Here is a 17598-nt window from a genome sequence, read left to right on the forward strand (position 1 = left end):
TTCCACACATAAATAAGGACTCAGACTGGTCTACTGCACCAGAGAGTATTTCATAAACGCATAAAGTTTAGACATTTAGCAAAGCTTGAAGAGACGTATCAAGCCACTTAATGACTGGCAGAGCTTCCTTGACAGGCATGAGTGAGAGTGTAATAGTAGTACCTCTTGTCCAAAATAAAATACTCGCCACCATCAGCTTCCTTCCCTCCTCACCTTCTGCACCTAAATCAAATGTTGCAGGTATGAACGGTTGTGTTACTAACAATTTAAAGAATTTATGTTCCAACATCCTACTCACAATTTAACAAAACTGTTTTTTAGGCCAACATCTAAAGAAACAAGAATAAAGCCTCGATTTGAAAAGCAGGACAATGATGCATACCTTTAGCCAGTCTGATCCCTTATTTATGTGCGGAATGTGAACACTGACAGCGTAGCATTATCTATATAAAATAAAACCCCAATATGCCAATAAACCGAATGGCGGAACAACCGGTCGCTATGATGTGTGCTGACCACCAGGGGTACACACAGAATATGGCGGGCGTTGGCAGGTGAGCAGGGGTGGTAGACCACAGCGGGGCATAGTCACTGTCATCGGGTGAGCCTCTGGTGGTTGCTGAAAATTCTTTTGTCCCACATAGCACTTGCACCTGCTGCCGTCAGCAGGTGGCAGTAGCCAGCCCCTGATCACTCGGTGTCATCAGCAGGTGCCAGTAGAGGCTGCCAGTGCCTATCAGCCCAGGGCTTCTCCACCTCCTGCTGCTCCTGGAGCCTGGCAGGGGCATAGAGGATGGGCCAAGAACCACCCCTATGCCCACCGCAGCCTGGCAGACCACAGTTCCGTTCAAGGTGCACGAATTCATGCACTGGCCCCTAGTATTTTATAACTGGTGAGAGCTTGTCACTCGCCCAAGCTAAATTTCTAAAAATTAAAGAAATACAACTGTCAGAGAACTTTTATTTTAAAGTATACTAGTAAATTGTAAACTTTTGATTCTATTTCACACAAATTAAGCATGCTAAATACCTTGAATTGACGTATTTCAGGTTTTAAAAATACATATTTGGCTATACTGGCACTAAGAGCAGTTTGTATTTGCTAGTCCTCAGATAATCACAAGGTAGAATTCACAAAGTCAAGTGTAAGTTTTAATTTAACTCCTTGTCTTAGATTCTCATACCACAGAGATAGAACACGTTTATATTACACAATGGCATGTAGGTGCAAGCTTGCAAAGATGCTATGGTTTAGAATGCAGACTGAGCTAGTCAGTCTAAGTTTGGATCCTTGATTCCTCCACTCACTAGCTACATGACGTCGAGCAAATTACTCAACCTCTGGGCGTCTCACTTTGCTGTTCTATAATATGATGTTTGTAATTATATCTACTTCAAAAGTTTATGTGAGGATTAAGTGAGCAAACTTAAATTGCTTTAGAATAGTACTTGGTACACAAGTCTAAAGAAGCGTTAATACTTTGTTACTCTGACCGTCATCATTCTTATCATATTTTTGTGCTTCACCCAGGGAACTGAGCAGAGACAAGCTTTCTGAGCAAATGGATAACAATTTTTACAGTCAACTTCCTTTTCTTAGATGGAGCAGCACACATACAGAACACATAAGTCTATTTATTATAATTTTGGTAAAAGGAAAAGTGAAAAAAGAGAAGTATTAAGTATAGTCAAGAAAATAAAACTTAAGCCAATTACATTAATCCCCTTGATAGCAATGGCATATTTTCCTCAAAAGCAAATTTAAATGTATATAGTATTTGTATGTTAATGTGTACAGTAAAATTAGCAATATGATGATTTTCAGTGGATAGCTAAATAAGTAATTCTAACTTAGTTTAGCTACTAGTTATTAATTATAAAAAATTTATATCTTCATATCATACATTGTTTAGTCAGGTTTTCTCAGACTAGAAGGCCTTGGACATCAAAGGATTAAATTTTCAGAAGGGAATGTTAGCTCAGTACCTAATTACTGCCTGAACTGGCTGCCAAGTGTGTTTTTCAAAATAAAGGATGAGGAGAGGTAATTAAAAAGGCCTAAAGAATGAGAAGTATGTGTAATTTGTGCTTCTTGGTCAGGACTGGAATCCCCTATCAATCTCTAGGGGACACGAAAGTCAACTGAATACAAACTACAGTCACTTATCTGGATGTGGAATCAGGTAAAGTGGATAGCAGTCTTTGATACTATGTTTCAGATGCATCCCAAGAGAGGAAAAATATCACTGTGATTTACATTTGATTCCTAGCTGCTTTGTGGCAAATGCTTTAGAACTTTTTGTTCACTTGATATTTGCTCCAAATAAATTAGGTATTTTCAGCTTCCACTGATTTTTTGGCTGGGAGAAACTAATACAAAATTAATTTGCTGACAATAGAACTATGTTAATATTACTAAAAAAAACTCTTCATCCCAATATGGTCACAAAAATTGTATCACCAAAGTGTCTAATATCATACCTGGCAGAAGGTTAGAGATGACTTATGTTATTAGGTTATCAAGTTTTCTCACAAGTCAAACATCAAACGATAGTCTCTAGCACCTGATACAAAATGTGCTCTAATTTTAAAATGGTTCAAAAATCTTCGTGAAAGAAACTATTATCTAGAGTAGGGGTGTCGAACTCAATCAGAGAAGGGGCCAAAATCTAAAATCCAGCCTAAATCGCGGGCCGAATGGTTTACTGAACAGTCATAAACTGTCATTGTGATGGAAACGCAGCGGAGTGCAGTGATGACAGCGCGGTGCAGGCCACATTGCAAGGCCTGGCGGGACGGATTTGGCCCGCGGGCCTTGTGTTTGACACATGTGATCTAGAGAAAAGGCCTTTAGCTCTAAGAATTACATATATAAACAGTATCTTTTAAGTTCCAGGCGCAAGTGATGAGCATAAACAATAAAGCTTATATTTTACTTATATATTTCATTATTAAGTTAAAGATAAGCAATGACAAAACCTGTGACAAATGCATGCCCACTGCTAAAGATTAACCAGACTGTTCAATTAATGTAAGCTTTGGAGCTCAGTTAAACACAAATTATTTTGTCAACGGTGGCTTAGGTCTTCATATGGTTGACTCTAAAGCTACATAGGTATCCTATTCTTAGGGTGTACAGTGAGAAGAGAAAAAAACAAACACAGAAAAAAGTAAGCCTAATATAGGTATACTAGAGGCCCAGTGCACCGACGCATGCTCCGGTGGGGTCCCTTGGCCTGGCCTGCGCCATCTCACAATCCAGGACCCTCGAGGGATGTGATACTGCCGGTTTCGGCTCGATCCCTGCAGGCCAGGCCAAGGGTTTCTAGTATGCATTTAAGATCTTTGGTTAATATTCTTCCTGCCCTCCCCCCACCCCCCTTCCCTGAGATTCATCAGACTGTTCCATGTTTCCATGACTGTGTGCTGAGCGTCTGCCCCCTGGTAGTCGGTGCACATCATAGTTACCGGTCGAACAGTTGGCCGGTTGCTTAGGTTTTTATATATATAGATGGCTCGTCACTGGGGAAAGGAAGCTGGGCGTTGCTATGTAATATCATTACCTGGCACCCACAGCCACCGTTTCTGGGCTGGGCTGGGGGTGTATTTTGTGGTATGGGGTCTCGGCAGTGTCGGCGAACTTGGTGGGCTGTTGCTCTAGGGTGGTGGCAGAGCCTGTGTCCCATATGGGGGAAGCCAAGTGTTGCTTTGTGAGCACCAAGTCTGTAGTGTCATTTCTTTGTGTGCACCTCAGTAGCTCCTGCATTGAGCATCTGCCCCATGGTGGTCAGTGTGTGTTATAGCGACTGGTTGGAAGGTGGGAAGGATACTTAACATGTTAGCCTTTTTATATAGAAGTCCTAGCCATAGCAATCAGACAAGAAGAAAAACTAAAAGGCGTACAAATTGCAAAGGAGAAAGTAAAACTGTCATTATTTGCAGATGACATGATACTGTACATAGAAAACCCTCAACACTCCACCTAAAAACTGCTAGCTTTAACAAATGTAGCAGGATACAACATCCAGAAATTGATGCCCTTTTTATACACCAATAATGAATGCTCAGAAAAAGACTAAAAAACAATCTCGTTGCCCTGGCTGGTGTGCGCAGTGGTTAGAGTGTTATATGGCTGGTAGGAAGGACGTATCTGTTAGGATGTTTTCATACACATGTGAGATAAAATCCAAAGCCAGCTGGAGTGAGGAACTGGAGGAAGATTTGATCTAGCAGCCCAATGGGGCTGACGAGGGTATGCTTTTCCTCTGCACTACTCCGCCCGTGATGGCTTCTTATTCAACTGACTTTTCTTTTATAGTCAGAACACAGCTTCCAGGAATTTAATAACTGTACACGTTCGGACTGAAATTCAGCATAAACAAATAAGTGCCTTTATCCCAGCATTTTTAGCAAAAGCCCCAACATTCATTCTGATTGATCTGGCTTAGATCACATGCTTGCCATGTTGGCCTTAGGTTAAGACACATGTTCCATTCCTATAGTCTCTTCATAACATTCATTAAAGACAACACATTAAAGTTGATCTTAGTTATTTAAACCTCTGATATTACTAAATAATGGTATTACCAAATTAAAACTGATGGGTCAAGCACATCATATAACTTTCTCTATCTTCATAAAGTCATTCCCCAGATTTTAAGCATAACCCATCAAGACCAAAAAAATAAAAAATAAAAGTAAATCATTTCCTGAATGTAAATCACTTTTTGAAGGATTCAGAAAGTGCTACCAGCTTACCATGCAGTTTTATAATTTTTAACAGAACTGAAAGCAACACCATAGATTTTTCAGGAAGAAAAAGAGGCTGATATACCATTTTTTCCAAGATTATAATAACAGAATTTAAAGGAAACAGAAAAGAACATAGATGACTTGAGTTAGGCTAAATAAATAAATAAATAAGCGAACAAATGTATGTATGTATGTATGTATGTATGTATGTTTTGTTTCATTGAGCTTTGGAATACAAGCAACTAAATAATCCATCCTGTACTTCAAGACGCCTCTCACCATATGAGACCATCACCAAACCTGCCCTGTCCCCAAGTCTCCCACTTCCTGTCACCCCGCCTCTACACACGCTCTCACAATTAGGTCCTAAGAACAAAGCAGAGATGCACACTTCAGGGAGTTTTTTTGCAAATGCACATTCCAAAGCCAAACAAACAAACAAATTCTGATCATACTTCTTACAAGCCGTGTCCTTCATTCCTATAATAAGCACAGAAAATAGAAGTCAAGTTATTCTGTTTTTACAACAGAGAAGAATGCAAAATTTATTAGACTGAAAGCCAATACTCCAATATATAGGACAGGAGCTGATTTTCATGGTAAAATTGAATAAACACAAAAGGCTAAGTTCAAGCAACATTTTTAGAGTAGAACTAATCACTTGAAAATATGTTCCACACCAATCATCTTAAATCAAAAGTCAAATTTCACTCATAATCCTAGAAGGAAGCAGTGTGGTTAAAGATAAGACTGTAAATTAGAAGAAAACCTCTATAATAATTTAATTCTGTGGATTGGTTTTTCAAATACTATTCAAATAATTCAATTCAGTAAGTAGGCACTCGTGGTTTTATTAAGAACAACATACTAGTGTTAGACACAGTAAGGATATAAACATAGCTCTTGACTTCGCAAAGTGTATAATGTGCTACAAACGCAATATACACAAGCATAAATTACCAGAAAGCACAGGACATAATCAAGTAGAAACGCATGAAGCACAAAAAGATTGTAGGTAATCAAAAAGGGGAGAAATCAAATAAATCAGGATGATTTCCACAGCAAGTAACCGCATCGAAGGGCAAGAGTACTTAAGTAAGGAAATTAGTTGTGTCACATAACAGGAACCCACTATTAGGGGGTTCTATTAAATGGGTTTCAGTTCTAGTCTGTGCAATTGTCTTGCCTCTGTTCTCCTTTACAGAAGGGCATCACTTTCAGGCTAGTAGCCTAAGTGAATACAGCAGTTACAGATGTTACAACCTGATAAAACTAGCTGTAGGGAGAAGAGGGATCATCTCTTTCTCTCACTTCCTTCTCAAAAGTAAAAAAAAAAAAAAAAAAAAAAAAAAATTCCTTCCCAGAAGTCTCTTGCAGACTTCCCTTTTATTTTCAACTGGCTAAAACTTGGTTTCATGCCCATTCCTAAAATAATCCCATCCAAAGGCAATGAGATCTACCATAGCCAAGTTCAGAATGGATGCTAGTAACTATCATGACCATCACTTCATTTTGTTGTAGATGTTGTCTGCAGGGCGCAGTGGCTATAATAATAAGTCCTCCCAGCATAGAGAGTCTGTTCATAGAGTAATATTGCTGCAGAACACAGTTGCTGGCCTAGTGCATATGCTATGTGAACCACTTTCTAGATCTTGTAGAAATCTTCCTCTGTATTCTGAGGTAATATAGCAGAGGCAGCTACAGAAGGAGAAGGCCTTGTTTCATGTTACCACACTTGGGAAGAAGGCACGCTTTGATGGGGTTCCTTGTATATTATATATGCATTGATCGTAAGTATATACAAGAAACATCTCTCTGGATTTTGTCAACCTTTGTCCCTAGTAGTCATACTGGCATCAAGAAGCTTCAACTGATTGCCCATGTTTGCATGTAGATCATTCATCTTCCTCCCTAATCGCCCTACTATCGAGATCTGTTGTGGATGGCATGTTCCCCATCACTTGATGGGCTGTCAGGTGTTTATTATTTATTTTCCTCATTGTTCATGCAAATGTAGAGTCATTTCTTCTGTGGCAACTTCTTCAACTATTAGTTCTTAAAAGTCTAAGGACGGAATCTGGTGATCAGTCTAGTATTCTTCCTCCGTGATCAGTACAAGATGTGCCTGTTGGTGGGCTGGCAGGTGACAGGGAAAGTTGTTGGAGACCTTGGGGACCATTAGGTGGGACTGATTTTTGTTTTTGTTTCTGTTTTGTGGGCTCAGCCACCCTGCATCTTTAAAGATGATTTGTGTTTTTTAGTCATCTACTATTTGCCGAGTTGGTGGCCTGCTGCATGGTCTTGTGTGTGACTTCAATGATGCAGCTACTACAGCCAGTGTAATGCCACGTGAGTTAAGAACTGAGGAGATTCGGAGTTGAGAAATGAGGAATTAAAAGTAGTTCCAATAAATAAAGCAGAAGTTTCTAACATAAAACTTTTGGTGGATTGATTAACACCAATTTTTTTTAAGAGGACGCAAAGGAAGATTTATGGGAAACATTCTTGTTTCAATCCTCAGATTGATCAAGCAAGGTAAAAGGGAAATGTAGTGCTATAAATCATCTGCAAACCATGCAGTAAAAAGATGGCAGGGGTGCCATGGCTGTTTGGTGCATTAACTAGAGCACTGGCCATGGACCGAGGAGTCAAGGGTTCGATTCCTGGTCAAAGGCAAGGGGCTTGGTTGCAGATTCCATCCCTAGCCTCAGTTGGGATTGGTGCAGAAGGCAACCAAATCATGTGTCTCATGTTAATGTCTCTCTCTCTCTCTCTCTCTCTCTCTCTCTCCCTCTCCCTCTCCCTCTCCCTCTCCCTCTCCCTCTCCCTCCCTCCCTCCCTCCCTCCCTCCCTCCCTCTTCCCATATTCTCCAGTGAGGAGATAATATATATATATATAGCAGGGCTCGGTCTATTTAACTCATTTCATATTTGAAATGTCCTATACAGAGAAGCCTTAAATAGAACCAACACCCAACATATTACTTCAAGGAAGAAAGGCCTTGGAGGATGGCATCATTTGGACTGGTGGAAGAAATAAAAAAGAAAAACACAGAGGCTTTTGTACCTAACTGAAGAAGAAAGTGAAACTGCAATCATAAATACACTGTTAGAAGCAAAAAATTCTCTTAAGCTGGACTGCTGTCATTATCATACGAAAGTTAACTTACTATTTAAGTCAGTAAATGGTAAAAATGTAGGATGAGGAATCCTATTTTTAAGGAAAAGATTTAAGTTAGCAGCAAGGATATTCAGACTCACCACTCCTTGTCAACAGTCACCCACGAAGCTGTCTCTGGGCCGGAAGCATTCCATGTTATGCATAGAGATGACTGCAGACTCACTGTCAGTAGTTGTTCCTTGAAGGTTTCTTCTCACTTGGGTTGAGGTTTCACTCAAAAATCCAAACTCACAACAGGACCTATCTGCAAATGAAAACGAACAATTAGGAGGCAGAATGTTGCAGGGATGCCCAGTCAGTGTGGCTCAGTGATTGAGTGTTGGCCTATGGACCAGGAGGTCCTGGTTAGATTCCCAGTTAGGGCTCATGCCAGGGTGCAGAAGGCAGCTGATTGATTGGTGAGTCTTTCTCATCACTGATGATTCTCTCTCTCCCCCTCTCCCTTTCTCTCTGAAATCAATAAAAAGATATTTTAAAAAATGTTGCAGAGAGCAACTCTCCCCTTCCCTATGATTAACTGATTCATATGAAAATTGAAGTTAAACACCAGATTCACTAAGCAACATGTTCAAACTAAGCAACCTTTACTTCAAAGGTTGTAATGTACTTATTATAGTTACCACCCTTTCCCATCATATAAACTGATCATAATATCCACAGTGTACAAGGTGTTCTTTTTTTTTTTAAATATATTTTTACTGATTTTAGAGAGGAAGAGAAACATTGATGAATGTGAGAGAAAAACAGTGATTGGTTGCCTCCCACACTCACCCCAACTGGGGTTCAAACCCGCAAACTGGGCATGGGTTTTGACCTGGAGTGGCACCAGCACTGTCGTGGTGCAGTGGACAATGCTGGACTAACTGAGCCCCATCAGCCAGGGCCAGGTGCAGCTCTCACCAAAGGTTCCCCACTGGGCAGAACCCAACACACGTTTGTTTAGCAGACCCACACAGTGTGAAAAAAGACAGCTGCCGACATTTGTATATCAAAAGACAACATAAAAAATCACGATTTCTGAAGTAACTTGAAAACAAACAAAAAACAGCAGTCCGGACAGTATGAGGCCCACACTGGCACATGGTAACAATCTGCTAGTGATCAGCAGCTGATCTTCAGCCAGGTCATGGTCCTGCTGAGCTCCACAGGCTTCATCACCATCACCACTCTCTCACACAGACCCAGCTCAGTTATCGCTCTGGCCCTGTTGAACTTGCAAACACTGATATTTACCGTATTTTTCGGACCATAAGACGCACTTTTTTCCCCCAGAAGTGGGGGGGAAAGTCCCTGCGTCGTATGGTCCAAATATAGCCTACACATATACTTTAAAAAAAAAGTTTTTTTACTTGCCCGGCTCTGTGTGGTCTCTGTGTGCTTGCCCAGCTCTAAAATGGTTCTAAATGCTGCTGTTTACAGGGTTGATTACATGTGTTTATGACTGTGATGTTGGGTTTTAATGCACATAAAATATTTTAGGACACTATTTGTTTCAGAATCTTTTTTTCTTCATTTCCCTTCTCTAAAAACTGGTGCGTCTTATGGTCCGGAGCGTCTTATGGTCCAAAAAATACGGTACTTATCATAGCTCACAGGCAAAATGTATTACTATCAAAGCCAAGCATGTTTCTGCCTTGAGGATACAACACAGGACAGGATAACCACTATGGCTCTGGAGTCAGAGGGCCCTAGGCTTGAGCCCTACTTCTACCTAGAATTAGCTGTGTGACCTCAGGCCTGTTTTTAATCTCTGGAAAATGTATCTCTTTATTTACAAGCCTCCAAATAAACATATAACCACTTAATACAACAAGCATGTCTAAAATCTAAGCCCAAACTGAATTGATAATCCCAACTATTTAAATAATGGTAGCTTGAAATTTCAAGATTCCATATGAGGAATATTAGTATTTCATTAAAAGGAAAATGAAGACAAAATGGTGGGGATGCTACACATCACTCCTGGTAAGGCTGGTGCCTTCTTGATCAATAAACCTTCCTCACTCCAAATTCAGATGTTTCAAAAGTCAGGCACACAAACTTGGGACTGGTAATAGAAACCCAAACAAACTCACTAATAAGAGAGAGCAATGAAAGCATGTCCACACAAAGAAAACTGGCTAGAGGAGGCAGTACATGATAGCAATTAAGAAAACAGGCTCAGGAGCCAAACTGTCAAAGTTTAATTTCTGGTTCTGCCACTTACTAGATGTGTTGACTTTAGTCATTACTCACCATGCCTCACTTTCCTAAACTGTAAAATGGAAATAATTCGTAAGGCTACTGTACGGTTTAAAATAGGTTAATGCATATAAAAGGCCTACAACATGGGCTGGGACTAAATAAGTCTATAGAAGTATAGCTATGGCACCTTAGGTGGTGTGGTTCAGTGGTTGGGAGCATCAGGCCTCTCACCAGGAAGCCTTAGGTTCCATTACCGGTCAAGGGCATGTACGTGCGCTGCAGGTTTGGTTCCTGCCTCGGTGGGGGCATCTGCAGGAAAGTGAACCAATCTGTGTGTCCATTTCACATTAATGTTTCTCTATATTAGGGGTGTTGAACTCAATCAGAGAAGGGGCCAAAATCTAAAATCCAGCCTAAATCGCGGGCCGAATGGTTTACTGAACAGTCATAAACTGTCATTGTGATGGAAACGCAGCGGAGTGCAGTGATGACAGCGCGGTGCGGGCCACATTGCAAGGCCTGGCGGGACGGATTTGGCCCGCGGGCCTTGTGTTTGACACATGTGCTCTCTATATATACCCACTCTATATATGTCCACTCTAAAAATCAATGAGGAGCCCTAACCAGTTTGGCTCAGTGGATAGAGCATCATCCTGCGGACTGAAGGTTCCCAGGTTCGATTCCAGTCAAGGGCATGTACCTTGGTTTCAGACACATCCTCAGTAGGGGGTGTGCAGGAGGCAGCTGATGGATATTTCTCTCATCGATGCTTCTAACTCTCCATCCCTTCCCTTCCTCTCTGTAAAAGATCAATAAAATATATTTTAAAAATAAATTAATAAAATAAAAAATTGGGAAAAAATATTCTCAAGTGAAGATTAGCAAAACAAAAGTAGTATGGCTATCTAAAGGGGAATTGGGTTTAATATATGATGCAACATTATAATAATCCTATATAATAAAAGGCTAATATGCAAATAGGCCGAACAGTGAAACAAGCGGAACTGAACAACTGATTGCTATGATGTGCAGTGACCATCAAGGGGTGTGCACAGAACATGATGGGCATCGGCCATGGCAGAATGGTGGAGCAGGTGAGTGGGGCCGCCAGAGCAAGACAGGACATTGGTCACTGTCATTGGGGTGAGCCTCTGGTCTAGGGGTGTCGAACTCAATCAGAGAAGGGGCCAAAATCTAAAATCCAGCCTAAATCGCGGGCCGAATGGTTTACTGAACAGTCATAAACTGTCATTGTGATGGAAACGCAGCGGAGTGCAGTGATGACAGCGCGGTGCGGGCCACATTGCGGGATGGATTTGGCCCGCGGGCCTTGTGTTTGACACGTGCTCTGGTCATTACTGAAAATTCTTTGCTCCCGCACACCATGGTCACGCCCAGTGCTTGTACCTGCTGCTGGTGCCAGCCCCACTTACACACATAGCCAGTGCCACAGCCGTTGCTCACACCCACTGCTGGCACTGGCCCTGCAGCCAGGGCTGGAGTCACCACTTGCACCCACTACCAGCACTTGGCACTGGTCCCAATTGCTTGGCACCATCAGCAGGTGGGATCAGTGGCTGCTAGCCCCGATTGCCCCAATGGATTCTCCACCTCCCCACGCTCCTGAGGAGTGTTGGGGCAGCAGCTGCTGCTTATATCCACTGACAGCATTGGCCCCAATGCTGGTGCAGACTCCAATCACTTCACACCATCAGCAGGTGCGAGCGGGGTTGGCACTGTCAGAAGGGGGAGGGAGGGAAGCAGGAGCAGGTCTGCTGGCAGAGAGGAGACCAGGAGCTGTGATAGGAAAGGTCAGGCAGGGGTGTAGAGGATAAACTGAGACCCACCTCTGTGTCCACTCAGCCTCATGACCCACAGTTCCTTTCAAGGTACACAAATTTGTGCACTGGGCCCCTAGTTTTCTTAATAATATTCAGAGAACATTTTTAAATACATACACACACCCACACAATACAATGTAGTGTTTAATAGTTTATTTGTATTTTGTTTATGATCAATATTAGGTTATTTCATTCTTTCTGTTTCTGAGTGCTATGGAGAATTGCAGGAAAGACATTTTACCTTCCTGAGATTTGGATTCTTTCAACAAAGATAAATGAAGACAATGCTACTTATCTCACAGGATTACTGTGAGAATGTAGTAAAATGTATGAAGTATTTACTTAGTACAATGCTTGGTACATGATAACTAAAAACTAATACTGTATTATTAACTACTAGTGGAACAAGTACATTATAACAAGAGTGACCACGGTCCTTATTTGCTTGTGATAGTCCCAGTGTATACAGGTTTTCACAATGTAATTATTAATCACAACCATTTCCCTTTCTATGTCAATATGTCCCAGTTTAGATGGTAAATTATATGGTTACCCTAATGTATAACTGAAATACTTTTAAAAAAAAATATATATATATATATATATATCTTTATTGCTTTTTTAGAGAGAGTAAGGAGAGGGAGAGCTACCGTGTTTCCCTGAAAATAAGACATCCTCTGAAAACAAGACCTACTTACAGGTTTCCTTCTGAGTGAAATATTATATAAGGCGTCCCCCGGAAAATAAGGCCCCCCTAGGCTAAACATGAGAGATTTGGTCCACTGATTCTGAAAGAAATGGAATCACAAGAAATTCACCAGGAAACTCAGGAATTGGATTGTTATGATGATGTCCCAGAAGATGATGACATGATTGTCATTGAATAAATGAGTAAATTCTTGATACTGTAGGATTCACAGTTTGTCTGGTTTGTGTTGACAACTACGGTACTACCATACCAAATACAGGTAATAAACTTCCTTTATTTTCATTTAACAATAAATGTGTATCGTATTCTTCTTCATGGAAAAATAAGACATCCCCTGAAAATAAGACCTAGCGCATCTTTGGGAGCAAAAATTAACATAAGACACTGTTTATTTTCGGGGAAACAGGGTAGAAACATCGATGAGAGAGAAACATCAATCAGCTGCCTCTGCACATCCCCCACTGCAACCAAGGTGCATGCCCCTGACCGAAATCGAATCCGGAACCCTTCAGTCCACAGGCCAACGCTCTATCCACTGAGCCAAACCGGTTAGGGCCTGAAATACTGTTAAGATTTTCCCTTTAGTTAGCTCTTCATCCTCTTAAATCATCTCCTATTCACACTTTAGTGACTTACCCCTTTACTCTCCCAACTCACCATCCCCATTTTACACACACACACACGCACGCACACACGTACACACAGCTCTCCTTATCTAGGTGCTTAGTGACCTGGATGCTTCAATTTCAAGTTCCTCTGTGGTCCCATACTCTTCAACAACATCAGGTTTCCCAAACATATTCTTTCTCTGTCCCTTTAATCTGTATTCCAGAATAAAACCTAGCGACCTAAAAATACCAGCACCACCACCACCAATTGGTTAAAAATTTAGCTTGTTTAGGAGTATCTATATTTTAACAGGTAGCCCCTAGAAAGACAATGCCTTAACTCAAAGTAGAGAGTCTCTAATAACATGATTGTCAGACACAGTGACAGCTGATTAGGAAAGATCACTCTTTGAATCAAACAATATAGGTTGGTTTTTACTAAATAAAGGTATCAGAACAGCCTTGACTTCCTCCTTTTTACTGGTTCCCAATAATCCAGTCAGAACAAAGGCTCTGGGAAAACACAGATTTTTATCTCTTTAGTTTGCTGAACCCCTAGTACCTAAGTGCCTGGCACAAAGCTAATGTTCGTACTTATTGAATAATGGAATGTCTTTACTTAATCCTACAAAAGAAAAACGTGATGACTAAAAGATACAACATATCTTCCCTTTGAGGCAAAATAAACCATAATATCCAAACTGACCAATTTGTCCTCTTTGTCTTTTATTAATGTTCTATATTGTATCAAGTAAGATTGTTGCATTTTATTATTTTTTAAATATATTTTTATTAATTTCAGAGAGGAGCCCTGACCAGGAATCGAACTGTGATCTCCCGGTTCTTAGGTCGATGCTCAATCACTGAGCCACTTTGGCCAGGCAAGATTGTTCCATTTGAGTTTGATTCAGATTTGATATAGTCTATGATATACCCAGTAGTGGCTAATTTAATCCAGCCTCTCTGACAAAAGTTTCATGGTCTTTGGAATATTAACCCAAATAGTGGGTACTTAATTGAGTCTCTGAACCCCTGAATGCAGTGGTCTTCTTGAACTGACAATATCATTAACATGCAATTTCTTCAACCAGCTGTGCATCTTCATTCAGCACAAGAGTGACTCAGTGTGGTATTATTTCTGGTTAAAAAAAAAAGAAGAAAAATCAATGAAAAAAATATCCTCAAATGAGGATTAAAAAAAACACAGCACCACACCAGGGCACCAAATGAATAACTAGGAGAGATGAGGAAGTCTCCTGGGAGCAAAGTAAAAAACACTAAACAAACTCCTGGCAAAACTCCTTGCATAATCAATCAACCAATCTATCTTAGATTTAAAATTTGGAAGTGAAATTGCGCAGTGGCGTGTAAGTACAGGTGTTGCCAAGTTTACTAAAATTAAAAAAGACCATTCTGACAAGAAAACTTACCCAATTTGGCTAGCGTGACTGACAATGAGGACTAAAATGTTTTATAGCAATATTTCCCATTAAGGTAAATAAGCAGAACACACATGGTCAAGAGTTTTGGCAAGATCTCTACTGATAAAAGGGTAATATGAAAATTGGCCGGGACACCCTAATGTTAATGACAGAACAGCAGGTTGCGTGGGGCAACCAAGCCAGCAGGGGGGAAGGGGTGTGTGGGGGACAACCAAATGATTTGACAGGCTGCATAGGGTGACCAGATGGCAGAGAGAAGCAGTGGGGGGCGACCAGGCCAACAGAGGGGGGCAGTTGGGAGCAGTCAGGCCGGCAGGCAGAGGCGGTTAAGGGTGAACAGGAAGGCAGGCAGGTGAGCAGTCAGTTAGAAGCCAGTGAGCCTGGATTGTGAAAGGGCAGACATCCCCAGGGAGGTCCCGGACTGGAGAGAGTACAGGCAGGAATTTCATGCATAGGGTCTCTAATATTCTTTAAAAGTATACACAACATATAATACTCTAGAAATTAATTTTATGCAACTTTTTATTTTATTTTATTTTAAATATATTTTATTGATTTTGTACAGAGAGGAAGGGAGAGAGATAGAGAGTTAGAAACATCGATGAGAGTGAGTCATCGATCAGCTGCTTCTTGCACACCCCCTACTGGGGATATGCCCGAAACCAAGGTACATGCCCCTGACTGGAATAGAACCCGGGACCCTTCAGTCCCCAAGCCGACGCTCTATCCATTGAGCCAAACCGGTTTCGGCAATTTTACGCAACTTTTTAAAATTAAGATGAAAAATTTTAGGTGTCAGTTCTATAATACCTAAGGAAGTACAAAGTCCCTCAAAAAAATTTTTAGATGCACAAAAATGATTAAAAATTACATTAACTTGCTGACATGAAATAGCAGTGCTCTATAACTAACTAGAATAGCAACAGAGTATTAATTCTTTAAAAAGAATCAATTTGGAGTAGCTGGAGAGAAAAATAGAGACCAACCCTTCAATTTCAGTGCAAAAAAATTGCTTATATCAACACCTAATTCCTTGCTCCAAGTACCCTGTTTCCCCGAAAATAAGACAGTGTCTTATATTATTTTTTTCTCCCATAGTTGCGCTAGGTCTTATTTTCAGGGGATGTCTTATCTTTCCATGCGCTAGGTCTTATTTTCGGAGGATGTCTTATTTTCGGGGAAACACGGTAGTCAACAGGTATCTCTAAAGCAGAGTTAAATTTCCAGGTCAACCTAATGCTCTGTCTTGCAAACAACAGTTGCCAAATGACCCTATATCCCCAGCTCACTTTCAAAAACTTTCTAGTGACGAATCCAAATTATAGTATTTGGAAGCTTTTTAAGAATAAGGATTTTTTTTTTTTTTTAAGTCCTCACCTGAGGATATGTTTTCACTGATTTTTAGAGAGAGGAGGGGAGGGGGTAAAGAGAGAAACATCGTTCTGCTGACTCCCATACACATCGTGAATGGGGATCAAACCCACACCACCACAGTATGTGTCCTGACTGGGAATTGAACCTGCAACCTTTTGGTGTAGGGGAGGACACTCCAACCAGCTAACCCACCCAGCAGGGCAGCATAAGGCTTTTTATTTATTTCTTTTTTTTTTATTTGATATATTTTATTGATTTTTTACAGAGAGGAAGACAGAGGGATAGAGAGTTAGAAACATCAATGAGAGACAATCATCGATCAGCTGCCTCTTGCACACCCCCTACTGGGGATATGCCCCCCCAAGGTACAGGCCCTTGTCCTGGATAGAACCCGGGACCCTTCGGTTCGCAGGCTGACACTTTATCCACTGAGCCAAACCGGTTTCGGCTTTATTTCTTTAAAATATATATATATATATATATATATATATATATATATATATATATTTTTTTTTTTTTTTTATTGATTTCAGAGAGGAAAGAAAAGGGGGCGAGAGAAACATCAATGATGAGAATCATTGATCGGCTGCCTCCTGCACACCCCACATTGGGGGTTAAGCCCACAACCCAAGCATGTGCCCTTGACTGGAATGGAACCTGGGACCCGTCAGTCCCCAGGCTGACACTCTATCCACCGAGTCAAACCAGCTAGGGCAGCATAAGGCTTTTTAATAAGGTGCTTATATAGTGAAGCTACCCAACAGTCTGACATGAAATATGGGAGGTATAAATATTTTCTAATAGAAAAGTACACTAACTTGTAGTAGTCTCAAAATTTATGAGAAAATAAAATTTGTAGGAAGCTTAATATCAAAAAAGCATACATCTTTTCATTCTAGATTATAAGGAGAAAGCTATAATTACTAGCTCATACATCCTTTTTAAAGATTACCACGGTATTACCAGTTTCTCCTATGTTGACAAAATAACTGAGGTAGCATATTTGAATTAAAAAAAGAAACACTTAATTAATTAATTCAATTCTATAAAAAAAAAAGCAGCAATTAGGGGAAACAGTAAGATAATTTTACAATTACAGTGGAACCTCTTTCCTTTAACTAAATTTGCTCTGGAAGGCTGTTGGAAAACCAAATCATTTTTTCCCATTAGAAACGTTAATTGATGATTCCCTGTTTTAATATTTTTTATATACAGTACATGTCTGCTATACTGTCTAATCTATAAACACTTTAAAATGAAAAAGGACATGAAATGTAAATGAAAATGGAAAGGAGATATACAGTAAAAATTAAAATTTAACAATAAGCAGCAACAGAAAAAAAAAAACACAAAAAACCACGAAACTATTCATAGCACAACATCCTGAGATTTTAACAGACGTAAACTGACTCATATTTATGCATCCTCTCCTTTGTCATTTGAGAGAAGCATGACAGATATCATGAAGGGTTGAGAAGCAAATTGTTTGAGATGAGAGAGGTTCGAG

At 40.4% G+C, this 17598-nt stretch overlaps 1 protein-coding gene across 4 annotated transcripts in view; it reads right to left on the bottom strand.

The window, feature by feature from the left end:
• CDC42SE2 (CDC42 small effector 2) overlaps positions 1-17598 on the bottom strand; it is a 70008-nt gene that overhangs the window by 34662 nt on the left and 17748 nt on the right. For 2 of the 4 annotated variants that reach the window (XM_036423845.2, XM_045576670.1), the window contains exon 2: positions 8097-8177. The exons of 1 other annotated variant lie outside the window; for it this stretch is intronic. Coding sequence is in view for 1 of the 3 variants with exons in the window: in XM_045576670.1 (XP_045432626.1) it covers positions 8097-8177 (81 nt within the window). In the remaining 2 variants the exon portion in view is untranslated. Of the gene's footprint in view, positions 1-8013; positions 8178-17598 lie in introns of all 4 variants that reach the window. One more of the 4 variants, XM_036423844.2, reaches the window with a different exon arrangement.

This window comes from Pipistrellus kuhlii, unplaced genomic scaffold, assembly GCF_014108245.1.
Source record: "Pipistrellus kuhlii isolate mPipKuh1 unplaced genomic scaffold, mPipKuh1.p scaffold_m20_p_8, whole genome shotgun sequence".
Taxonomy (NCBI): Eukaryota; Metazoa; Chordata; class Mammalia; order Chiroptera; family Vespertilionidae; genus Pipistrellus; species Pipistrellus kuhlii.